The following is a 26234-nucleotide window of genomic DNA, read 5'->3' as shown; positions in this document are numbered from 1 at the left end:
TTACATGTATCAAACGAAACATCGCTGAATGGGACTTTTTACATTTATTACAAATTTAGATCCAGTGCCCTTTTAAAAAGGCTAATGAGGACTGGCGACTTGTCTGATCAGGGTCCCTTCCTAAGAAATACAATCATAACTGGTGATGCGAATCATAACACACAGATAACACTTCGATAGCAAATCGCGTTTATTGTCTTAGTTACAACCTTTACTTTTATCTCCGTGTATTGCTCATTAGCAATCGTCTCCAGTTCTAACCACTACTGCACGTCTGTGGACTTCTGTAAGTAAAATATCGAAACATTTAGATTATTGAAGTGTTTGAAAGGGTAACATCGCTCTATTGAAGGCAGTTCTGTAAGATCTCGCTAAACGAACTGGTTTGGCTAAATACTGTTGTCAATTTTCTCAAATTCTCCGCTCGTCCGGAAAAGTTATAGTTATGCAAATGAAGGTAAAACGAGGGGGAATGGCGCGAGGGAGGAATCTTCTCACACCCTGCCTTCTATTACTACCGCTACGATCCGTAGAACGCCGTTCTATCTGTGAAGCCCCGCATTCATCTATTCCCGTCGCACGCTGTCCTCCACACGCTAGGAAAAGAAAGATTACTTGCAGACTAAAATAACTCATGGAACAGTCTATTATTGTTATTTTTCATCTGTTGAGAAGTGCCTCTTAAATTTCATATTTTGGTCTGAAATAGAGTAAGAGCTTCACAACCTCGTTCCCAGGGCGTTTCCTTCTGTAATTTGACCAAGGGAAAAGCCCTGGGGACGAAGTTGAGGGTTTTAGGAATTGTGCTGCACGCCTCACAGAGATTCCCGGAGAGTACACCCCCGGGTCTCCAACTGACCAATAAAATTTTACCTTAAAGTGACTGGTCGCCAGAGCCACCGACATCAATGACCTTCTCGACGGTAATCTTTGCAAAGGCCATGGCGCTGCCGTGCGTGTTAGTGACGGAACACTCGTATTGCCCGGTGTTCTCGTACGTAGCGCCTGTGATGGTAAGCTGTGCACCAATCACATCACCACTCGGGAGCGTCAGGTCTTTTTGAGACATTTGTCCAAGGAAGTCAGCTAAAATTTCAGTGAACATTCATTAGTAATCTATTAAAATTAAGGATAATAAAATATCTTGATCACCACTTCGCCTTATTGTTGAGCTCGCGTGCTTCACGCGTCGCAAGGGGAATGGGTTCAAATCTCTTACAAGCCTTGATGCTCTGGACTTTCCTGAGTTTCTTTTCAAGTCCTTGAGTTGCACGGGCGCTTGAAGCGTAATTTGTTCTTTCTCTGATGTCGCTAACATAGCCTGCGCTCGCTATTGGTCAGCAAGAGAAGGCCAGTTGTAATTGGCCAATAAGAAGTGAACAAGGGTCGTCGCTTACCTGGTAGTGTCCATTTGGCTCGTCACGCAACGCTTTTACCCAAGTGTTGCGTGACGAGCCAAACAACGGCTGCGAGGGAGGCTACTCACCTGGTATATCCCGCAAAAATGTCCATTTGTAAGTGGGAGTTGGTGTTCCAGTTGCGTAACAATTTACAGACACGCTTTCCTTCTCTTTAATAGTAGACTCAAGAGGAGCCACGGTCACCACTGGCTTCGCTGTAAATAAACAAAAACAATCGCGAATGAAATAATAGAAACAAGAAACTATTTTTTGGGCTATTTTAGTGAACGAAAACTAGTTTAGTGAACGAAATGCTTTTAATTCGCGAGAGAAAACCAGCACTAAACACGCAGGCGGACTCGATACGTGCGAAAGTATTTACCTAATTAAATACCGCACGCACTAACACTGTGAACGCTATTGACCGCGAAACACTGCTTTTAAAATATTCTAATATACTCTATCACCTCTATTTACATTTAAACTTAACTCGACCGTTATTTTACTCATATCTACTTGATAATGAACTCAAGATGAGTTCGAAACGTCGTGGCTTATTTTCGCTTATTTTTATACTTAATTATTTTTACCTTATTATAGGAATATAACGAAGCATTTTAACAACGAGAACAAAACCTGCGCGTAATAAAATTGACGCAAATTTTCGAATAGTGTAATATTCTACCCTAGGTATTGTTATTGATGATATGGTAATAAAATATGGAGAATCGCTCTGTCCAGCAAGACCAGGCGAGGATAGGAGCTGAGGGGTCAACCCGACTTACTCGATTGGGAGGAGAGGGTGGGTAGCCAAACACTCCACTTTCGCGGCCTCGAGTAGAGTGATGGGGTGGAGCCATATTACCTCTTGTGTGTCATTTGCATAATCCCCAGGGTATTAATTACTATAGCAATTTTCGCATAAGAGACGACTGGGGACGAGTCAGATGCAAATCGAGTTTGCATAGTGAAATGGTTGTGATCATGGGTTTGACTGTTGACGTTAACATAAATCACTTACATCCGCACTTGTCCTTTGAATTTGACCCCGAGGCGAGAGTAAAAGTGCCACTTGGACATGAAATACAACTTGTCTTCATAGCTTGGTCCTGATACGTGTCACGTGGGCAGTCCAGACAATTTGGTCCCAGACCATCCGCAGAGTACCTGCCGGCGGGGCATACCGCTAGAATGAAATAGTTATTTGTGAGAAGTTTACCACAAGCTGAAAATTTAAAATATTTATTAACTCAAATATTTTAAGTGTTTATTTCCTAGATTTGGTTACGTACCTTACCTTTTAAAAACTACACTGAATGATTATTACAGCTAAATGCTGCAGTTGTCCGCCACAATACACGACAGTTTATATTTTTACAAACTGATTATTTTATTCACGAGAAAGCACCAAGCCTGCGGAAGCACTTTGCTTTATATTCACAAACAAGGATTTACAACAAAGGAAAAAATTTAATGTTCGAGCCCTGGTAGGGACAAGACAATTCACTTTCACAGTCAACCTTGTTCTCAGGACTTTTCCCTCGATACGTTGGGAGGGGCGCCCCTTCCAATTACCAAGGGAAAAGCCCTGGGAACGAGGCTGTTTTACAATGCCCTTTTCCATCCGGGCTATAAGTGGGTAGTGGTGTACTATTACGAACGACCAAAAAACGAGGGAAGTGGACGGGGTGGGGGTGGGGGAATATAATCTGCGAAGGACTAGATAGCATCTCACCAAGGGAAGTATTAAAACTTATTGTCGTTTTAGACTGAAAGATAATTCAAAATAATAAATGGGCCGTAGTAGAAAAATGCATGCAGGCGTGGGGGGAGAAACGTTTATTTTTTGGTGAGGGTAAAAGGCGGAATGAGTTTGCAGAATGGCATGTGGCATGACTTGCGGAATCGGTGATTTGAACGGTCGAATGATCTTCACAACGATGTTCAATGGAAGTTTCCCCCTTGATGGTTTGAGCCCGCCGTATTTAACAAGGCGGCTTCTCTTGAAAAGCTGGCGCGCTCTTCAGTATAACTTAGGGACGGACCATTATTTTCTTAGAGGGGGGGGGGGATGAAAAATTTTCCTCTGCAAACTTTTTTTTTTAGTTTATGCACCTCTGCAAACATTTTTTTTCGAAATTCTTACTAATTTTTGTTATACATATCGTGTTTGCAAACAATTTATTTTGTCTTTCCAGGCCCTGCAAACAATTTTTTTCAGTATTTTTCATCCCCCCCTCCAAAAAAATAATGGTCCGTCCCTTATGTCATTGAGTCATTCCGCGAAAATTACATTCCGCATAATTAAGCCATTCCACAAGTCATGCCACATGCCATTCCGCAAACTCATTCCGTCTTTTACCCTCACCGTTTATTTTTGCATTCAATTGATTTGCTTTTAACAGGCTTCTATGTCAATCAAAGCCACGTATGTGCATAGCCACGCATGTAGTGCAACAGCAGTCTCGTTTCCAGACTTAAATTATTGTTGTCACTTACGCCTGCAGTCAGCGGCGGATTTTGCTCCTGGTAATGTCGAAAGTCCCGAGGCACATCTTTGAGAACATTGTAACTGTCCTTGTTGGTCGTTATACGTTCCCGCGGGGCAAGGGCTGCAATGAGTTGTTGAGGATTTGTACATGCCCTTGGGACATTTAGCTGTGGATTGTTACAAGAAAGAAAGCCATTACCCACAATTTGTAAAAAATACTTACAGACAAACGATTTAACCGAGATAGAGGCTTAGGTTCTTATCGAACGTAAAACTAGCATATTATGCTGCTAGCAGTGCCCAATTTTTTTTCCAAATTATGCTCAAAATTATGCTCGTGTTTGAAAAAATATGCTACTTTTTCTTAAAGTATGCTTTTTGATGCGATCATAAAATGGGACGTTTTTACGTCAGATAGATGACCCTTGGTCTTGTTATTCCCCTTTTTTGCCTGACACTCCAATTTATAGCAATTTTGAGAGGGCTCTGTGTAATTTGCATTGGTGTTACACTTTTTGCACTGCTGTTACAACTGAACTGCACTGCTCTTAGCCAATCAGAATCGAGTAATTTTTTCATGTCTATTATTATGTTATGTTATGTTACGTTATGCAACATTTCAGTGACTAGGTAAGTCAAAAGTAAGTCTGACTTATTACTGACTACCCTCAACTTACTACAGTGTAGTTCGTTCCCCAAAAAGCCAAGCACTGACAACTCAATTCGGCCCTCTTCACATGGCACGTTTGGGTCTTTCTTCGCGGACACTGGAAATAACACAACAACAGTTTTAAGTCATACCGTAAAATTCTTCTTACGCCTCCAGATATACCTTTTTCATCCAGAAATAAATTCCTTTTTCTTCTTTTCCTCCCAAATTGCTAATGCGCTGTACCCCTGTTCAAGGTCATCGTGTTTTGTTCTTACTTTGGTTTTGGTTTTAGGTTACTCAATTGAAAACTGCTCTTTACAAAACTACAATAAAACCATTTTCTTCTAGAGCCTATATAGTATACCTTGCTTATTGCTGTAACATTTAGAGCGGTTTTCACTCGAGTGTCGAAAGTAATAAGCATTTACTTTGGTTTGTATTACTACGCTTAGTGATTGGTTTAAAAAACTCGCGCAACCTTTCAACCAATCAGAAGTAAAACCAAAACCAATTTTGACTCGCTTGTGCACGTTTTCCCGCGCTTCGTGCCGGCTACATGTACTTGCTTCGAGTTTCTGTTGGTTTACTAGATTGTCCGCGTCCTTTGTTGATCATCTGATCCGAAATAATAATCTCTTGTTGTACTGCGTTATGTTATAAGACTAGTATATATTGTACCAGGGCGCTCTGGTTTTTCCACCTAATTCTCAATGCATGGTTTCATTTAGGAGAACTTTGCTCTTATCTTACCAACACAATCAGGTATGACTTCAGATGGTTGCCAAACTCCACTGTTACATTGCCAGAACATGGCTGTCGCGTTATACACCACGCTTCCACTGGGACACGTGACCGAGCAGAAATTGTTGCCACCAAAACTACTGCAGGACTTGGTACCATCGAGCGGGCCATCAGGATCATGACATGCCGGTCCTGCAAAATATTGAGTTCTTAAGTCTTCCACTCTCAAAGGTGCCATAGCTTAAAAAACGACCCCGATCAGGCAAAATGTTGAAACGTATCACAACTTGAAAGAAATGTTAAAAAGCTTTCCTGATCTTTCGACTTTCACGGGATTCACAACTTAATTTTTCGACGAAACAGGCAGACCTTTTAATACCAGCAGTACATATTTTACAATTAGAACACGAGTCGTCAAATAAAATAAATATTTGTCTCTTAAAATGTTCTTACCAGGAGCCCATTACTCATACTGCGTCCGTGAAACGGCGTTTTCACAAGTAAAATTATTTTTATTTAAGATTTTCCCACGAATTGGTTTCGAATAGCCAATCACAAGCGATTTCGTAATAGACCGTTGATACGTAACTACAGTACCTCGTCCACTTGGGAAGTTAACATTGCGGATACATGCGGGGAAATTTTTTCGGAGTGTTCTGATAGCATTTCAAGTGATGATTTCAGTATTTACTCGCAAAATAGTAGCCGACTTTATCGCAAGAAGTAATTTTCGCGGGGAAAGCTTAGCTAAAAATAACTCTATTTGTGAAAACGCTGGCGTTGCACGAATTTACGGAAGTTGCACGCTCCAGGTAATGGACTCGTCCCTTGCATGTAATATTTTCGACCGCCGATCTCTTTTTGTCAGTTGCGGTCAGTCTGGACCAAAGACACAGAAGACAGGAAACGAGGTATCTGATGGAGTTTAGAAAAGAAAAACTACGCATAACTTACGCTTGAGTGTCACCACAAACTGACAGGTATCGCTATTTCCCGCTGCGTCATAGACTTCGTATTTTACGTTAGTAGAACCCAGTTGAAAAGTATCACCACTGTTGAATGTCTTATCCACTGACTCGACCTTAACATTGTCACTGTACGTTGGCTCGACCCAGGTCACCGCCTTGGCATTGTCTGTAGTTTCGAAGATATCTTGTGGACAGTTTGCAATTTTGGGAGACTCCTTGTCTGAAGAAAAAAGAGATTAAATTGTATGTATTCAAAGCATTGTAACCATTGTAAGGAAAAAGTTAATGTTGGCCCAATTTTACGCGCTAGCCCGACACTGCTTCAATTTATTGCAGACTATAATGGTTAAGGTGGCTCAGAACAGTTTTTTGCATTTTTCAGCAATTTAACTTTGACGAATCAATACTCTCTGTTGACGAAACAGTTTTTGTTGTGATACTGAATAAGTTTACATATTTAAGTTTTGCATGTGACTAGGGTTGCTTTGTAACCACGCCTCGTGTCTCGCGTGGTCTTGTCCGTCAGCCATTAAAAGATTTTGTGTTTGCTTGGCCTTGGCGTCTTTACGTTGATCGTAACATGCATTCTCGTCCCCATAGCCCTTTCGTTTCTCTTAGCCGGCTGAGCCTTGGCACGAGAAAACGAAGGGCTCTGGGGACACAGAATTTCCAAACCTAGATTCTAGGACTTCCGGTCTTCATGTATGCAGTCATGACGTTTCATAAGAATGTATGAGAGAGCCGTTACGTTTTCGACTTCCGTTTAGGAATTCTTTGTTCCAAACAGCCAATCAAAAAAATTCGAAATAACTCAAAAATCCTATGTCCCCAGAGCCCTCCGTTTTCTCGTGCCAAGCCGGCTAAGAGAAACGAAAAGGCTATGGGGACGAGAATGCGTAACATGGTGTCAGAAGTGGGATTCGAACCCACGCCTCCATTCGGAGAACAAGATATGACTATTTTTGTGTCATTACAAGTTATCATAGCAACGGTATAACCTAGTAAATACACCCTTGATTTTAATTGACGTAATAAAAATGACCACAACTTGTTCAGCAATGATTGGACATTTATTTGATTTATAATTGCAGCAGCAACCGATAAGTATTTGTAGTACTGAAACATCAAAGTGTAAGAGCAGGAAAGTGCTGGAAACCGTTATGTGCCTTATTAAGTCCCCCGGCAGGGGAGAAATATGTATGCTTGCGACTTCTATACTTAACGTTTCAGTGAACAAATTTACTCTACTTGAGCAACTGCGGCAGTCGATCTGATACACTTGTAAGCACTTTAGACGTAAAGAAATGGCACCAAATTAAGAGAAATGTAGAAAAAACCACCTAAAACAGTGAAGGAACATTTCAATAACACATCAACTACAAAAGAAGGTACGGATGGGTAAAAATTGAATGAGATTAGAACAGATTGCGATATGGGTGTTTGAAAAACTGTTAGGCTGTACAATTTTTAAGTTTAACTCGTTTGTTTGTAACTTTTAATTAGAACGCCCGGGAAAACCCCCGGGAAACATATTGTTTCTAATGAAGTTGTGGTCTTGTCATTGAGATCAATAGAAGAAATTCCTTCGCCAGCATCAAGTTTCGTAGCGAGTATTTGGCAAACGTAATAAAATACGGCTAAAATCCGCCGTGTCACAGGACACTCTACATCCACGTGTCTTTCTTAGTCTGTGTTCAAGAAGAGAAGAAAGAGAGGGATAGGGAGGGGGAGGGAGGGGGGCGGGGGTGCGGGGTGCGGGGGGCTGCTCTCAGTACACAGACAAGTTTTTTCCACCCAGGTACTAGATATCAGTGTTAGTGTTGCCAGTATCAGTGTCAATTGTGACCTCTTATTCTTATCATGCGCTAGACTAAGTTAGCTAGTACACAAGCAAACAAAAAAAACAACAAATAAAAACCAGCAAAGAAAGGTGTATATTTACGTATGACAAAGGTATATCCTAACCAGTGTTCCAAATAAAACGCCTAAAGTTCAAATTGGCCAATCGAATCACCCTAACATCTTTTTTAAATCGATATCATAAAAAGCATATTTACCACTGATGATGACGTAGATCGCGCAGCTTTCCGATCCTTGCGAATTACTTGCTGTCCACTCCACCTTCGTTTGACCTGCAGGGAACTGGTAACTAGAGGAGATCTCAGGTGGGTTGACTGTGATCTGTTGCACGTTTGATGTGGGTTCCTTCCACACATCGCTGACCACAGCAGTACTTTTACCTGGCGCTAAATCTTGGTATATGTTATCTGGACAGCGAATCCACGGCCTGACCACAACTGGAAACAAAATGTAAACGATATTAATGATCCGTTCAAACCTAAATTAGCAGTCACCTAACGTATGGGTTTTTGAACATGGGTCTCAGAAAAGTTCATCAAAAAGACCTGTCGCAGCTCACGTGCTTTCAGATAGTCAGTAAACGTCCCGTAAAACGTTTGGTGAAATCAAATTACAGCCGATTTGATTTCAGTTAACTTGAACAAGCGTTTTTTAGAGACCTTTATGTAGCAGTGCAAGTACGAGATCGAGTTAGAATACGACATTCGAATTTCAACCCAGTTGCATTCCAAGCCCTTACTCCTCCCTGCTGCTGACCAGTTAAATAGGAGACTATCGGTACAGGATTGGTGTGAAAAGTGATAATCAAAAGCATTAGCACTAGATTCGAAACGTCGTATTCATACTCAATCTCGCAATACTTGTACTCCGTTCTAACGGTTGCTATAATTCAAAGTGACCGTTGAATACAGGTCATAAACAACAAAATGTTTCAGTCAGGACTTTGTAAAATGTGGCCGAGTGCGTTCAATAGCTATAAGTGCCCCATCGATAAATGAATGTTAAGATTGCAAAAATTGGCAGGTCGTATTTCCGGGACCTTGACAACAAACCGCTAAATAAAAGCTGCCTTATAATGCAGATTTGACTGTACTTGGCTAATACTATGACTCGGCATTCTCTTAAGGAAGCATTTCTCTTAACATTGCGTTTGTGCGTGGCCAGGGCTATGTATGACTCACTGATCAGATGCAGCCCTTTATTACAAGTCACATGAAAAAAAAACTACTCTTTACGTTTTGTGCAAGTTGGTGCAGCTCCGTCCCAGGTCCCGTCCGCTAGGCAAGTTCTTTTTCCATTACCCACGATTATGTAACCGCTGACACAGCTGTATGAACAGGACTCAGTGTATTTCGCTCCACTTGACGAACACGTCAAAGGGTATATGTTTCCATTTGGAATGGAGGACAGGGCTGGACATGCGACAGCTGTTGAGAAACAACACATTGAAAGCATTAAACATCTTACCTCGTCTCCAGTGTGCTAGCTGCTTTAAACGGAGAGCGCGCACTAGGGCGAGGCTGTTTAAGGAGGCTCGATGTAGTTTTTTTAGCTCTAGGGTGGTTGTTTTGAAAATAAAAATTATTTAGGAAGCCAATGTTCGATTTTTGCCAAAATACACCATAATGATCAAATATGATCAAAGTAAATTTTTTACGGGTCACTTTATCACAAAGGTTACCATAGCAACGATTGTCGTTTTCTTTTGTTTTCAAACAAGCTTGATTTTCTCAAAATCTAGATTGACAATTGGTATTTATTTTTTGATATGTTAAAGTACAGTGGATTGACTACTTGTAGACAAAATTTCAGAAAAATCTGTAAGAGCGTTTTAGAGTTAATCAAGAATGAAATTTTTTTGTAACTTCTTGTAGTTTCCTACATTGGCAGTCGATATATTTTAACAAATTAAAGCAAAAACTCTCTCGCTTTTAGTTAATGGTCTTTGATGGTGTAAGTATTTATATATTATTTTGAATAATTGCGTTCAAATACTACGAAACAATTTAAAAGCACCTATTTTACATTAAAACGGAATTTTTCTGAAAATTTCATTCTTGATTAACTTGAAAACGCTCTTACATATTTTTCTAAAATTCTGTCAACAGTTAGTTAATCTACTAATTGCGTTCGACGAAGGAGAGCGCAAGCCTAATTCTGTTTTGTGTCCTGTGTCTTTTGAGTTGGTAGGCCTGTGCACTGTTATGCGGAATGAATCGAGCCGTAATGCGCGCGCAGGTGTATGGACTCCAAATTGGCCGCCCCGGTTGATTTTTGCAGGTCTCGGCCGCGAAACTGGTGCGACGATATTTTAGTGTCGTTTTCGCATTGAATCGTTCCTTTTGTCGTCTTTTGTCGCTGTTCTGCACGCGTGCTTCACGAATTCGCTAGAACATTTCGTTTGGTCACTAGATTGTGTACTTAGCAAAACTGTTTATTTTCGTTCTCGTACAAGAATCGCCTCTTCTGTCGTCTCAAGTTGGTTGCTGAACTGCGACCAAAACTGACCGCTGCTTGTGGTGAAATAGCAAATGTTCTGAGTTGTATAGCTCAGCGGCCATTGTGCCACTTGATCATGGCTTGTGATCAAATAACAAACTTTCCGAGTTATGTAGCTCGGCGGCTGTTGAGCCACTTGATCATTACTTGTGATCAGAACACGGCGTTATCGAGTGATGAGGCTCGCATTTGCGTTAAACATTTGCACGGTGTAGACGACATCAGAGCTAGAGCAGATGAAGCGATCGAATACAACCGAACCATTGTTCAGTCAGATGAAGCGATCGAATTCAACCGAACCATTGTTCAGTCGAGTAAATGCGGCACCGGAAGCATTCTTTTGTATAACGTGACCAAATCGCGTCGTGCACAGAGTTCTGTCCAGACTTCGATAAATGATACCCACAATAATTATGATAGTAAGGTTATAAAGAGATATGAAAGAGATGTCCGTGTTGTAGCTGGAAAGAATGGCGATATGAGTTGTTCTGTTGCTATGATCTCTACAATTGCTGAGAAATCTCAGGCTGTGAAAAAAGCAAAAAGCAACAGGAAACGAGACAGAGAACCATCTCGAATTTCTGTTCGTAGAGTTACTAAATTGCTCAGAAGAAAGAAATACAGAAGTAGACTTAAAAAACTACTGAAACATAATTTCCCAAGCTCCTCACTTATTAGAAATTTTTGTAGCAATTACAAGAAATGGTTTATTTTGTGTAACTCTGAACATTTTTACAGTAAATATGTTTTTTTTTCATAAACAAACAGAAAGAGAAAAAAAGATACAAGTATTGCACTGGTAAACAGAAAGAGTTATCAATTGACATGCTTCAAACAAAGTCTGACTTCAGTCACAATAGCGCTTTTGGTCATATTTTCCAAAGTTCAAATTTAAAAGGAGGCATGCTTCCTGCAAATGAAAGTTGTAATTTGCCTTGGGTATCTCTTAATGAGAGACTTTCATTAATAGGTTTAATGCCTTATGATGATGGTGGGAGTGGAGACTGTTTTTTTAGGTCGTTTCACGCCAACTGTATGGAACTGCTGAGTTTAAGTTTGAACTTTGAACTGTGTCGTTACTTTCATACTTGTGTGTTACACATAACACACATTCATTCTTAGAATTAATAAAGTTATTGTTCACAGTTTATTCGCCATCAATGTTGTTAAATTATTCTTACAAACATTTCACCTTCCTCTTTTGTCCCATCATCAACAAATTGTACAAGAAAAAGGGGAAATCCCAGTCAACACCAAAAACTACCCCTCCTTTCAAGCCTTACTCGAACGCATTCCCCTAATCGCTGATTACTACTAGTCTTTAACATATCAAAAAAGAAATACCAAAAGTCAATCTAGATTTCGAGAAAATTAGGCTTGTTTAAAAACGAAAGGAAACAGCAATCGTTGCTATGGTAACCTTTGTGACTAAGTGACCAGTAAAAAATTAAACTTTGATCATATTTGATCATTATGGTGTATTTTGGCAAAAATCGAACATTGGCTTCCTAAATAATTTTCATTTTCAAAACGACCACCCTAGGTCTAAAAAATCTAAATCGAGCCTCCTTAACACCATAGCAGACAAGGAAAGGATCATTTGTAGCGTGGCAAATGTTTGTTAAACCAAAGGCAGTCCAATACTTACTTACTTTGATGTCAAAGCGAATTAGCTGTGTGCTCTCGGCCAATGAGATCAGAGGTAGTGACCAAAATAATAATTTACAACTATTTCACGAGCGCGTGTTAGATATAAAATGGTACACAGCCAACGAGGTGCTCTCTATAATAATCCCATATCCACAAGCGCGAGTGGAATAATTGTTTTTATTAAAACAACCACGGAATATCGATAAATCTGCTAATTTTAGCTTGTAAAAAAGACTGCGAGATGATTTTTTGTCGACCACGTTTGTAGTCATGGTAAAAGAAACAATTATTCCATCAGCGCGCGTTGGATATGAGATGGCATATAACGAACGAGGCGCGTAGCGCGAGTTGGCTATAACTATCTCATATCCAACAAGCGCGTACACCTACCATAAATTACCATATATTGTAGGTGAACGCGTCGTTGACGCGTACATCTACCATTTTGTTGGACCATGGTATATGGACTTATACACCACTGACTGTCAACCAATCAAAACTCAGGAATTGCAATATACCATGGCTAATTTCTTCTTATAAAAGCTGATATCTTATGACCGCTAAGCCAATCAAATCTATAAAAATACATTATCCAATGCACCAGTTTTCCAAATTAATTTTTACCTTTGAGGTTTTGGCGCCTCGTATTCTGAATAACAAATAAGCGTCTACTTACGACTACATACGCCTACATTTCCTTCCCAAATGCCACTGCTCCCACAGGTAAGAATGCCATTATTAATGTCGTCAATGACGTAGCCATCTTTACATTTCATGACGCACTTGTCTCCATAGATATTAGCATTTGCTTGTGTGCATCGTGCCGGTTCCAAAGTGCTACCAGCGGGGACATTCAGGGGGCCGCAGTTGATGGCTGTTTAATAATAAAAAGTCAAAGTCCTGTCATGTTTGTTTCATGGCTATAAGACTTGTTCGGGATTCATTTCGTTATGTCGAGAGAGTTTAACCATGTAGTCAGTGTTGCACGTGCCTAAAACGTTTCAGACACAGTATCTCGTCCAAAATTTAGGGCCAAATTCATTTATCGAAGAACTGATTGGGCACGCACTTCTCAGTACAGTTACTAAGCAACATGCCACCCTTACAACTTTTTGCTGACGCGACAATTTAACACAGTCTACGTGAATTACGTCTCCATTTACAGCTGATTTTATCAGTCGCAATTTAATTTTCGGTTACATGCGATAGAAGCAAGCTTTAGCTTACGTACCATCACAGATTTTGTTATTTACTCCCTGAGTAAAACCTGGTTTACAACGGCAATAATAGTTTCCTTCTGTATCCACGCACTCTGAGGAGGTCGTGTTACAACTGGCTGTCCCCATGCTACACTCATTTGCATCTGATAACGAGAGAACGACAAACAATTTGTTAATTATAGATAATTAGTATTTATGCCACTTTGGTCATCTTTTGTACGGCTGCAGCCAGATTTTATTTCAGATTCTACAAGGAATGATTCTCATCTCATTTTCCTTCTCTAAGGGCGCGTTTTTTACCCACAATTCTGGAATAAGAATGGTTGGTACAGAATGCAAGGAATAATTCGGATTGTCTGCATTAAAAAACGTTCACGAGTAAACATCGCGTAACAAATATGGCGGCCGGCGAAAAGGCTGCCATTGCAACCATTATCGCAGCAATTTTTCTACTTAATAAAGAGGAGGAAAAAAAATATGGAGTCTGTTATGTATTTGTCGATTATTGTGGTAGTGCTATTCACAAAGGAGAGAAGAGACCCCTCAAAACACGGGCTATGTCGTCCGCCATCTTGGTTTTCATTCGCAACATTCTGTTCATTCTGTCCCTGGGAGTGGAATGAAATGACGTTTGGAATGGAATGGAATGGCGTTCTGTCCATTCCGGAATAGGAAAGCGGAATAGAAAAATGTGCACATTTCACATTCTGGACATTTTCATTCCAGAATTGTGAATAAAAAAACGCGCCCTAAGTGAAAGAGGCATTGTTCGATGTTTTTTCTTTGGTTTGTTGCGCACAATTTTTTCTCGCTCTTTCTGAACAGAAATCATTATTGTGGTAATTTTTTTAACATCCCTCCTCTCAGAAATGAAATGGCAGGCTAGTGTTATTACCGAGAAAAATACTCTCTTATTACAGTCAAGTTAACTTACTTATACAAGTGTGGGCATCCATATTTGTGTAACCGGTTTTGCAGTTACACTTGTAATCGCCGGCCGTGTTTTCACATGTCGACTTGATGTGGTCGCAAGGATTGTTTGCACATTCATCGATGTCTGAAAGGACATGGAAACAGAATAAGTTTTTAATTTTTACTTAGCTCTCTCTTAAATCTGTACCAGCATAAGCTTATCACCTCTTCTGGTACCAGAGGTTATGTTAGGTTTGTTAAGGTTCGGTCTGGTTAGTTAGGTTCGGTTCGGTTCGGCTCGGCTTGGTTAGGTTCGCGTAGGTCAGGTTTAGTAGGTGACATAGGTTCGGTTAAATTCGGTTCGGTTCGGTTCGGTTCGGTTTGGTTACTAGGTAAGTTTAGGTTCGGTTCGGTTGCTAACAGAAATTCGTTCCGTACATGAGCTCACCTCCGCCCCCTCCCTTCCCTAGATATAAGAATACAACTCTTCACTCTTTTTTGTAGCCAGTATACCAGTAGTTCCTATAAGCAGAACATAAATGTTTGTTTTTTTAATATCATTAGGAGTGGAGGGGGGGGGGGGGGATAGTTACGTTGCTACTTGGTTTTTCAAATGGCAATTTGTATCGTTAAGAATGACCAAACTTGTTGTTTACACCTTCAGGACATGTTTTATCTCGCTCATAATCCATTTAAAGGGACTTTGTCACGAGCTTCACTTCAAAACTTTAAGAGCTCAATGACTATGAAAATCTACGAATAGTGATCTAGGTTTGTTTAAAGTCACTATGCCAGTGTACTGAAGCTACAAACTTGTCATATTTATGTGATTTCATCACGAACTTTTGTTTTCAACTTGAAAAAGTCAGGTTGATTTTTTTAAGTTATGCCTTTGTGGCCCGGAAAACAACTAAAAAAATTACAGCGCCTCCCAACTTTCTTCAACACAATTTGCTTTATATCTCCACCTTGATGTTCTAAATGCATTTCGTGTACGAGCAAAAAACTTTGCCAATTTTAGTACTTTTTACTGAAAAGCAGAAAAATCCCCTTGACAGTGTCCCTTTAAAACTTGTACGAAGTGGTATAAGTTCGGTGGATTTTGGGCGCGATTTGAACAGTACCTTCACACTGGTCCGCCGTTCCTGCTTTCTTGGTGTAACCGCTGGGACATTCGCAATAGAATGAGCCTGGGGTATTTTTGCAAGTAGTTGGAGAGGCGCATCTGCCGGCAGTCAGGCACTCATCCACATCTTAAACAAAGAGAATTCAGCCTCTAAGCATTACATAATGTACGTAGCAAAGCTACTTAACACAGCACGACATCGATAACGCGTTAAAAGGGGCTTTGTTATGGCTTTAAACAGATTTTTGAACAGCCATCACTTTTTGAAATGTAGGTGAAGTCTGTTTACGAACCTAGTGCCTTATCAGGCCGGAGCTTATCCCGGTTTTAGTGGAATGAAGCTATGGGATGCTGGTCTAACGCAGGGTTACCTCCAGCTTAAATTCACCGGTTGCTCAATTATTTACCTGGTCTTCCTAAGAACAAATCCGCGTACCCCGGCCAGGGCTCAAACCGGACCGCTCGATCCCGAGTCCAGCGCACTAATCTCTAGGCCACCTAGTCCAGTCCCTGAACTCTCCCTTCCGCGCGCCATTTATGGGTTCAACCCCTATAAAGGGCGAGCGAAAGAGAGAGTTCAGGGACTGGACTATAGGCCACCGTGCCTCCCAGAGAGATTTCCATAATGTAAAATTATAGTCCATTCAAAATCAGTACTAACTAAAAAGTAGGTGTTACATACTTATTGTTGGTTGACAAACAACCTTTTCTGGAAAGAAGAGAGACCCTGGGAACAAAGTTGACTGACAAAGCAATACCTTTACACTCTTTCCTTGATCCTGTCTTGAAGACGTAACCGTTGGGACACGAACAGTAGTATGAGCCCTGGGTATTTGTGCACGTGGCTGGAGAGATGCAGGATGATGGGTTGAGGCATTCATTTACATCGGCCACTTAAACCAAAAAAAGAAAAAAATCATTCTTGAATCAAGAATATCAAGTTCTTTTTTACTCCCCCAAGATGATACGTTGTCAACTAAACAGGCAGGCGATTAGCTTTGGGCGGAAGGGGGCAGAGTTTTATATCTACGCTGATTTCACTTGTTCCCAGCATGTGGTGTTTTTAAGAACACAATTATTTTTTCACGAGTACTGGCTAAGCTCACGTTTTCGGTGATTACTCAAGGAATCTCGATTTCTCACACCCTCCATTTCAAAAGGTGTTAATAATAATAATAATAATAATAATAATAATAATAATAATAATAATAATAATAACAATAAGATGATATGAGGATAATATGAGGATGTCACAATATTATGGGACATGCCCATACACACAGACAGGAAAATAACAGCCCGCAGACCAGATATAGTGATTAAAGATCACAAAACGAAAACCTGTAAATTTATTGACATGGCAGTACCATCAGACAGAAACACATCCGTGAAAGTCACTGAAAAACTATCTAAATATAAGGACTTGGAAATCGAAACAGGCCGAATGTGGGGCATGAGAACGGAAACGATACCAGTTATCATTGGAGCACTTGGAGCTATCAAAAAGGGACTAGAGAGTTATATTGGAAGAATCCCCGGCCAAATAAGCATCAGTGAACTACAGAAGATAACCTTGCTGGGTACAGCGCATATTTTGAGGAGGGTGTTGTCAAGCTAAAAACTGACTACCCTTTAGTGCCCCAGGACCATGGTTTGGTCCCGGCGCTGAGGACTTTAAGCAAACATTACGTAAGGAACATAACAATAATAATAATAATAATAATAATAAAATATTTATATAGCGCCAATATCCTAAAAGTTTGAGTTTAAGTTTTTTTAAGTTTAAGTTTGTTTACTTTCGTTCAGTAGAACAGTACAATCTTATCTTCGATTTCTAACACCCACCATTTCAAAAGGTGTTTACTTTCCTTCAGTAGAACAGTACAATTTTATCTTCGATTTCTCGAACCAATTTGACATTTTCGGTTTCCTTGAGGTTGTCCACTGTATTAATTCTTCGACACAAGAAATTGGTCTATATTCATTTTATAGAAAGAAGAAGATTGCAAGACTCGAATTAGAGAAAAAAATTGTGTAACCATACTTGTTTCGAGGAAACAACGATACATCTCTCTCTGGCGAGCAAAGCCTTTAGAAAAAAACGCCTTTTTCTTACTGTGCGCGCGTTAATTACGCGTGAAATTATGCGCAGCGATCGAGGATTTTCACAGACAGTCTACACCACCGGGATATCAACTTTTTGTGATATGTGTAATTGCACCGCAGGCTAAGGACGCGTCAGCAGTATTACGAACTTTGGGAATTTACTAGAATCAATGATGGGCAGTGCACATTATGGCGGGAAAAACGAAGCATGTCTATCGCTCACTCAAGCTCGTGAGAAAAATATTCAAGTGTTTCCAGTCGTTTACTTGGCTGGTATATTGTTTGATAAAACGTTTTGTTTTTGGACGTTTTGCTCGTTTTTGGACGCAAGATGTGTTTAATGATTTCAAAACAACTTACCATCACAGTAGCCTTGATTGTTCACAGCATAACCACTCGGGCAAGAAACTGAAGAAAAAAATAATAAAGAAAAAATAGCAACTTACAGCTGAAAAAGTTCCATAAAAATAACAGTCCACACTTACAACAAGAACAAAAAACGATCTGTAATTTATCGTAGGTTATACGTTTGCTTAACACCGCGAAGCAATTAACCAAGCGAGGAAACAATCAAACAAAACAAAGTAAAGAAACAATCAAACAAAATAAAGTAAAGAAACAAGCAAACAAGCAAGCAACCTGTTTGCGGGAAGTAAGCGGTCATTTGATGTGAATAATTGACTTCAACAAAACTAAAAAGTGAGAATTTTGAAATAGAGGTTACTCCATGAAAAGTGTAGTGAATTTAAAAGTACGCGGGTCCGATTTTAATCGATGAGTTGTAGGTTGTCATGTCTAATAAAGCGATCGAGCGAGTATTGTGCAATTCTTTTGGTTATTTTATAGATACAAAAATCACGTACATTCAAATTATTCGAACACAACTTTACAACTCTGATTACTTACGGGTTAATTCCTTCCACGATCGTTTGCTGACCCAAGCATTGTAATTGAATATGCTGTCTACCTTTCCAGAAATCTTTATGGTAATCTACAATGATAGAACGTTATTAGTCCTTATTCTTACTTTTTTTCGCGAGTACTAATTTTCGCGATTTTCGCGATTTCAAAATTATCGCGAAATTTAGTACGCGCGAAGAAAACATTGCGCGAAATTTAAACACGCGAAAATTAATACCATATTGTATATCATAAGAACAAAATTTTAATTGTTTGGAACTGCAACTATCTACCTTTAAAAATATCTTTCCGTTTTGTCTTTGACTAGCACCCTTCCTCTGATTACTGTTTCGCTCTAGTAAATTGGCCAAAACCTCTTTAGTAGAGTCTCCAAAGTTTTCGTTTGCAGGCTTCTTGTAGTTACATTGAGCAGTCTTTTGTACGTTTCCAGTAGTTACTTAGTCCAATCATTGACGACTGTTCCATAAATTACTGACAAAATCGCGAAATTTAATACACTTTTTCTCAATTTTTTCTTGCAACGCGAAAAATAATACTCGCGAAATTCGGCTCTCGAACTTTCGCGAAATTAAGTACTCGCGAAAATTAGTAAGAATAAGGTAAACTGATGTTGCCCGCGTCCACACTATTATTATTATTATTATTAGGTGTTACCTTTTTCTAAATATTATGTGAAATAAAGTTGTTGTTATTATTATTATTATTATTAAAATTTTAAAAAAAATTATTATATTATTATTATTATTATTATTATTTTAGGTGCTTATTGTTAACTCATCGGCTACTGACCCTGTCAAGTCTCCAGTCCGGCGCAATGCCATCGTTGTTACGATAGACTGCCATTCCTTTTACGTACCCTATGTCATAGTCTGAGATGTGAATTGTGTCCGTACTGTAAGGAGCGAGAATAATAAAAACATTGATTACTGAAAAAAGACCTGAACCTAATATACATTACTAAATGACAATGTCAACATTCATAGGAGCTAAGCTAATCTAACGCAATGATTGATTACTAGATCTCTGTTCAATAAGCGCCGCCCTCTTCTTTAAGTGTGCTTTCGTTAATAAGTACCCCTGTACAACAAGACCCCCTATTTCAATGAGAGCTCCTGTTATGAAAACACCCTTACTGTTTAAATTACAGTGCCATCAGAGATATTCATTTTAAGCTGCTTTGTCCGTCAAGTCGTACAGTCCCTACCCACTTATAAAGCTCCAGCCTGATCTGTACCCTTTTTGGGCGCAGGATCCCAGTATAGTCCACGAGAGAAAGTAACCCCGCGGGAGGGGGGGGGGGGGAATTACCACCTCCACTTCGAAAGACATAGCGACGATTTAAACGGACAAGACCATTCGGCAACAGTTGCTTCAGTAATGATCAATAATTAAATTAGATTTTAGTGGAACATCTGTAAACTAGCTATTCTAAGCTAAGCATGTTTCCCACTTTAAATAAAGTATTGTATTGTATTGTAAAAAAATAAATAACAAAAAATAAATGAAAGAATAAATGAATAAATTAAATAAATAAATAATGATGATCGATGATGATAATAATGACAATAATAATAATAATAATAATAATTTTTTAATAATAATAAAAATACATTGTAATAATAATAATAATAATAATTCATTAACGTTAATGAAATAGCGCAATTATTAAAGTGCCTATGATGTAAAAAATAATTTTGCTCAATTTGCTAGTTTATGTCATAGTAAGCACGAATATACGTGTTTAAGAGATCAAAAGCGCTTTTTTTCTAGTATTTTTTGAGCCTCGAAGTTTGGATTTCGCAATTTGAAGTGGGTCCTTTTCGCGCGCGGCCAAACGCTCGGGTTTCACCGGAAATGACGTACTTAGTGGTTCTAAAGACACCAGGATTATGGCGCAAAGAGAGCAAAGAGGGCTGGCGAAAGCTATATTTCGGCTTTTGAGTCAAACAAAGGCAATTGCACAAACGAAACTGCAACAAATACACTTATTTCCTTTGGTGAAGCTTCGCAGAGTAAATGGAAGCGAAATTTCCATCTGTATCGTAAAGCTATTCGTTCTGATGAAAACGCAAGAAGAAACGAATTCTGTTCCGTCGGTAGTTCAAGGATCCCTGTTCTCAGCACAAGCTCATCCTTGCCACAAATGAAACGGTAAAGTCATGAAGCGAAGAGGAAATTTATTAAAAGAGTTATCTCTGTAAATGATATGGTCGTCTCTATATCATTCTGCCCTGACTAGCCGAAAGAAAGATTTAGCAGTCGCGCCAGGAGTTTACAACATGTTACACAGCTGGATACAGTATACGTGTTATTCTTTTATTATGAGACTTCGTTCCTCAAAATTTAATTTGTATGGTTAGTAGATCGTTTTATCATTCGTAAGGTAGCAGTCGTTTCCTTTCCCAAACAATTGAAACGATCGATCACCAGACGCAAACGAATACATCTGTGAAAGAAGCAAAAATATGGAATGTAAATTTGACTTGAGTGAGTTAGAAATGCTTGTTTATTTTCAAGTAGCGCGCTTCGAATGTTGTCATTCACGTCTGCTGGATCTTTATAAATTTCCGGCAGTATTCTAATAATGGCGAATACACTTTTAAACAATACACTGAGATCTTGCAAAATCTTGGACAAATTTTACGGCTACCTTCGTCGGAATTATTTGCCGATAAACACGCACTGTAATCAGGATTTATCGTATCCGGATAAAGACGGTTGAAAATATACCGTAGGGCTAACGTACCATAAAGAGAAACAACTACAGCTCTGTTTATTCTTGAAGAGGAAATTTTTGGTTTCGTTTAAGTCAAAAAGTGCTAATCTTGAGTTTGAAGAAGTGTTATCTTGCCGTGTTGTCAAGTTTAATTATGTCACTCAGTTCAGTATACTCTCAGTGCTCTCACGCTTCGGAGAAATATGTCAATCCACTGTGCTTTCCCACACAAGAACACAATCAAAATGAAAGCGAGCAACTGATCGCTACTTGTATTAAAATCACCAAATCGTGATATAATACCGAATAACCACCGGGATAGGCGTACCGTAACCTGAATTTACACATTCGACAAGCAAGCAACCCCGGCGCGGCAAGCAGCGCTCGTGTCAATTCCGAAGCACATTGCGACACTGCGAAACCAGCCACAAAATCAAAGCCCGTCGATGTACGCGCTTTTGGAAACAATAACAATTCTAGTTGTTCATTTTTTATAGGGAATTTTTCATTTGCATCTGCTTCGCCGAACTTCGATCGTCCTCGTCGACCAGCGCTTGTGTGAAAGAGCGCTTGATCGGCTTGTGGTGGTTGGACAGGTCCAACTAACTACTTCAGTCCATTTAGTGTCACGATATTTCGTTGTGCGATTCTTTTCTGCTAGAAACACGCTCTGCCAAGTCCGTAGATGGCAACATATCGTTCTTTTCGGACAAGATTTCGATTTATCAACGAAAAAGCAGCAACAATCTTAGCTGAAGTAGTAAACTTCACTGTATATCAACACAATCTAAGTGTAAACTGATCCGTGGAACCACTAACTACGTCATCCGAGCCAAATTCGTGTCCAGTCTCCGGACCCACTGTTTTGTCTTACTGAGGGCACTTTAGGCGGCAAAAAGTCCGATTTTTCTCTCTTTGACATTATTATTTTTTTAGCTTTTCGGAAAGTAGACATAATAAGCTACCAAAAAGAGCAAAAATGTTTTTTACTTCATAGGCACTTTAATATAAATTTTCAATTGCACATTACAATGTTAAAAAACTTGTTAATAAGTAAAGTGGTGTTTTTACCTTCCTGTTTCAAAACTGCCTTTAATTTCCCTTGCATTTATGTTTCCTGTGGTGCCATAAACTCTGATCTTTATTTGAGCGTCAGTGCCAGAAAAATCATTACTCGAGGTTTCGACAACTATCGTGTAATCTAAAAAAAATTAAATAAAAATGCAATTGTACTGTGGAATCTCTTTTTGTGTTACTACCCTTATTAAAGGGGACACAAACTCTTGTTCCGGAAAAACGCTCACATAGTCTTTGTATTTACTACCTTTATGAAAGGGGCGCCTTTAATCGGGGGAAGGGGGGGGGACATTTTGTAAGCGTCCCAAATGCTATATAAACCTCCAATTAAGTCTGAAGTCCAACTTCGCATTCTCGTCCCCATAGCCCTTTTAATTTTTCCTATTGGCACGAGAAACAAAGGGCTCTGCAGACACAGGATTTCCAGTCCTAGATTCTAGGACTTACGGCCTTCATGTATGCAGTCATAATGTTTCAAAAGAATGTATGAGAGAGTCGTTGCGTTTTTTTACTTCCGTTCAAGAATTCTTTGTTTCAGACAGCCAACCAAAAAAATTCTAATTAATTCAAAACTCCTATGTCCCCAGAGCCCTTCGTTTCTCGTGCCTAGGCTTCGCCGGCTAAGAGAAACAATAAGGGCCATGGGGAAGAGAATGTCTAACTTCGTTTCCAGAGCTGGTAATCACAAGTGACATGAGCTTTCAAAGATGGAGCTTTTATTCTAATGACTCGGGGTACAAATCTTGATATTAAGTAGCAGAGACATACGATTTCCAACACAGCAAATGACCGACAACTCGAACCTTCAAGGGGGGGGGGGGGGCCCGGAAATCGAAAAAGGTTCGAGATATCGGGACTTCGAGTTATCGAAGATAAAATTAGTAAAAAAAATGACCTGGGGAAGGCGCGGGAGTTCGAGTTATTGGGGTTCGAGTTATCGGGATTCAACTGTATATCTCTCAGACTACAACACTTTTTCGTCTGTATTGTTGTCGAACGCAACACATTATATCTAGAATTTCTGGAACCCAGACCGTCGTTTCCATTGATGAGTAGGACCAAAGGCTCTGGTAACGAAATTGGAGTCCTCGAACCCAGACCTATCTTTGAAGACAAGCCTTAGGTGTCATTAAAATTTGTTGGAAAGACAACTTATTTCACGCTTATTTTACTGAAGGAGATTTTGAAGGTATTGATTGTCAAAACAACAGCGTAAAAACTATTAAAAAGTTAAATACAAAATTTTAAAATATTAATGCCATAATGCCTTTTTTTTAGATGGTTCCGGCGATTTGCGTGAAAATTAACGATGAATCATTAACGATGTGCGAAAATTAAACGCTTGAAAATTTATTCAAAAGATAAATATTTGTCGATATAAAAAACACAAATGAAGGATTTGCCATCGCACCCGACCAAACATTTTCCCACGAATAGACGAGAATCCGATCAACTGAAATAATGAGCTCGCGTTTCTCTTTGTAATTTTGCTCACGGTCCGGAAACAAAAATACACAGAAAAACTCCCGCAGAATCTCCGAGTGAATAAATTTTCGATAATTGTCCTTCTACAACGGTAGGACACCCAGACTTTCTGTAGCATAGTCAATAGACGCTTTTTTCTGCTTTAAATGTTGTTGTTGACTGTGTGCACTTTCCCAGTAGCTTAAAGCGAACTGAAGCAAATTTCGACTGTTGAATTAATGTTGTCGATTAATCATCCCAACAAAACTCTTTTATAACTCGTTCAAAGGTTCATGGCAACATTAGCTCAATAAGAATTTCAATTAGGATTTCAAGGGAAAAATCTTACTTAGATCTTCTATCAGTATTACTGGTTTTAACTTCTTTCAATGAAAATGATTCCCAAAAAACACTTTTTTCTCCAAAAAACATAATAATTTAACTCTAATGGTATTAGCTAAGTCTTGGCAGAAATAATCGCGAAGCTAGATGTACATTTCGTATGCATTCTTAAACAAAATCCTAGATCCTTCCAAAAATATTTGGCGGTCTTTATGTTCGTATACAATTTCAGCTGAATTACTTAAATCAAATCAAGGTTATCATTCATGGTGCATTCTTAGAATTAGAACTGTATTGGAGATGAGTTTCGCCGACGTGGCCTTTTAAACTCTTAACAGTACCGTGCGATTTCAGTTCAACCTCTTACTTGCGATGTCTTCGATATCTTTTGTAGTAATATTTTTTGTTTCTCGGTAAGTTTTTCGAGTCTCAATTCGCCTTGCCAAGTGGCTCTGTGGTAACTCGCTAGGGCGATCGAAAAAGAATTTCGATAAGTCAAGTATCTTTATACACGGTTGTGTTTAAAGCTAAAAGCTTGTGGGACCCACAGACATGATATATTTTGGAAGCTGACCAGTTGTCTATCTACAAAGCGTGGAGAAATTCAATAGGGGACCGCCGAACACAAATCCATCAAGTGTCAGGGAAGAGTTTTTCAAGCCCGGGACCTCTGGATTACAAGTCCAGCGCCCTAACTACTTGTCCCCTTAAAATTGTTTCAGTTTTTCTATCCGAAAGAAACTCAACTAAAACTTATTTGTATTTGTATTAATAGTATCGCAGAAATTGGGGAAATAACGACTAAGACGGAATCCACCAAGAAGTTGGGAAATATTTATTAAAGGACAGAAATCGAGTACCAGAATGATATAAATCCTATTGCGTTTTTCCCTACCCTTAGTAAAAGGTAAAGATGTAAGTATTTATCCGTGATAACACGAAGAACAATTTCTTATCAGAGGCTGAGAAAATGAATTTCAAAGTTCACAAGCTATAGGCAAAACTGAAATCTCACGCGTAGCCATTTTGTAAAATCGTCTTTAAGCGATTCAATGGAACTCAGTGGAACTTTGAAATTTGGTTTCGATGTTTGGTGTTGTTAGAAAAGATTTATTTTGATAAGATATTTGAAGCAGTAACGTAAAAGTTTGCAATAAGGTGTAAATAATTTTGGTACAGCAATTTCTTATCAGAGTCCGAAAAAATGAAATTCAAAGTTCACAAGCTAAAGGCAAAATCTCACGTCTTTTAAGTGATTCAGCAGATTCAGTGGAATTCAGTGGAACTACGAAATTTATTTTCAATGTTTGGTGTTGTTAGAAAAGATTTCTTTAAAAAGAGATTTGAGGAAAGCTTGCAATAATGTGTAAATAATTTCGGTACATAATTTTATCCAATAAATACTCGAAGTTCCTGGCGGATTCCATGTTAAATACGACAAAGATCCGATAATTCTACCCTTAGGCAAACCCTATAAACGAGAGTCAAGTTTCTCTTCTAAACGTTTAAATACTTCTTTTGCCCAAGAAGCAGATATTCCTTGGGAAAAAAAAGTAAGCCCTTATACGTGTGTATTGTAGGCCGAAAGAAAAAAGACGATTATTCACAAAATATGACTTCAATTTGATTTCTATTCACCTCTTTTCACCGGACAGAAATCAAGATGTGTTTCGCAGCCTCTAAATGAGCAATATATTGATCACATTCGTAACCGAAGACTTTGGATTTTTAACGAATTTGTGTTTTTCTTCTTTACCTCACTTAAGTAATGTGACGTGAACATAATCAGATTTCAAGACAATTTAATTTGTGTTGGAAAAACTAAAATTGGGTTTTTACCAAATATTCTATAGGTCGAATGGTTCCATGTGCGAAATTACTATTTACCGATTACCAATAAATTAAAAATCTCTTAATTAAAACTAGGAAAACGGCATTTGACTCTTACCTTTGCCTTGAGAAGAACCACAAAACAGTAACAGGGAAAGCAGTAATACGAACATTTTTTCCATTTTATAAAATCTCGCGTTATGGAGTCATCCAAAACCGATCCACTGCGAACTTGATTATCGCCGAAAATACAGTTCAA

General features: G+C 39.1%; 1 protein-coding gene across 2 annotated transcripts; it reads right to left on the bottom strand.

The window, feature by feature from the left end:
• Positions 1 to 172: 172 nt before the first annotated feature.
• On the bottom strand, positions 173 to 26234 carry LOC144653303 (uncharacterized). Of its 2 annotated transcripts, XM_078513276.1 has the most exons (20): positions 26094 to 26234; positions 22334 to 22463; positions 19336 to 19438; positions 18532 to 18616; positions 17986 to 18033; positions 16278 to 16412; positions 15518 to 15646; positions 14416 to 14538; positions 13493 to 13624; positions 12938 to 13135; positions 9348 to 9539; positions 8310 to 8549; positions 6239 to 6472; positions 5294 to 5476; positions 4569 to 4658; positions 3900 to 4058; positions 2422 to 2586; positions 1487 to 1615; positions 874 to 1086; positions 173 to 284 (listed from the first exon to the last, which is right to left on the bottom strand). In XM_078513276.1, the coding sequence occupies exons 1-19, from the start codon at positions 26155 to 26157 to the stop codon at positions 875 to 877; spliced, it is 2751 nt and encodes a 916-aa protein (XP_078369402.1). In that variant the 5' UTR covers positions 26158 to 26234; the 3' UTR covers positions 173 to 284; position 874. The 2 variants fall into 2 exon arrangements, with proteins under 2 accessions (XP_078369402.1, XP_078369403.1); XM_078513277.1 differs by lacking the exon at positions 15518 to 15646.

The sequence above is a fragment of the Oculina patagonica genome, chromosome 5 (assembly GCF_052425735.1).
Source record: "Oculina patagonica isolate OP01 chromosome 5, crgOcupat, whole genome shotgun sequence".
NCBI classification, from domain to species: domain Eukaryota; kingdom Metazoa; phylum Cnidaria; class Anthozoa; order Scleractinia; family Oculinidae; genus Oculina; species Oculina patagonica.
The sequence above is the reverse complement of the archived record's forward strand: the minus strand, read 5'-3'. Positions and strand labels throughout refer to the sequence as shown.

What these genes read in the sequence shown, in the direction of transcription:
- LOC144653303 (XM_078513276.1), bottom strand. Translation starts at nt 26,157, where the DNA reads ATGGAAAAAATGTTCGTATTACTGCTTTCCCTGTTACTGTTTTGTGGT. An exon ending in CGGACTGGAGACTTGACAGG is followed by an intron (nt 18,617 to 19,335) that starts GTCAGTAGCCGA and finishes CTATCATTGTAG; the next exon opens with ATTACCATAAAGATTTCTGG. An exon ending in GGGGAACGAACTACACTGTA is followed by an intron (nt 4,059 to 4,568) that starts GTAAGTTGAGGG and finishes AACAATCCACAG; the next exon opens with CTAAATGTCCCAAGGGCATG.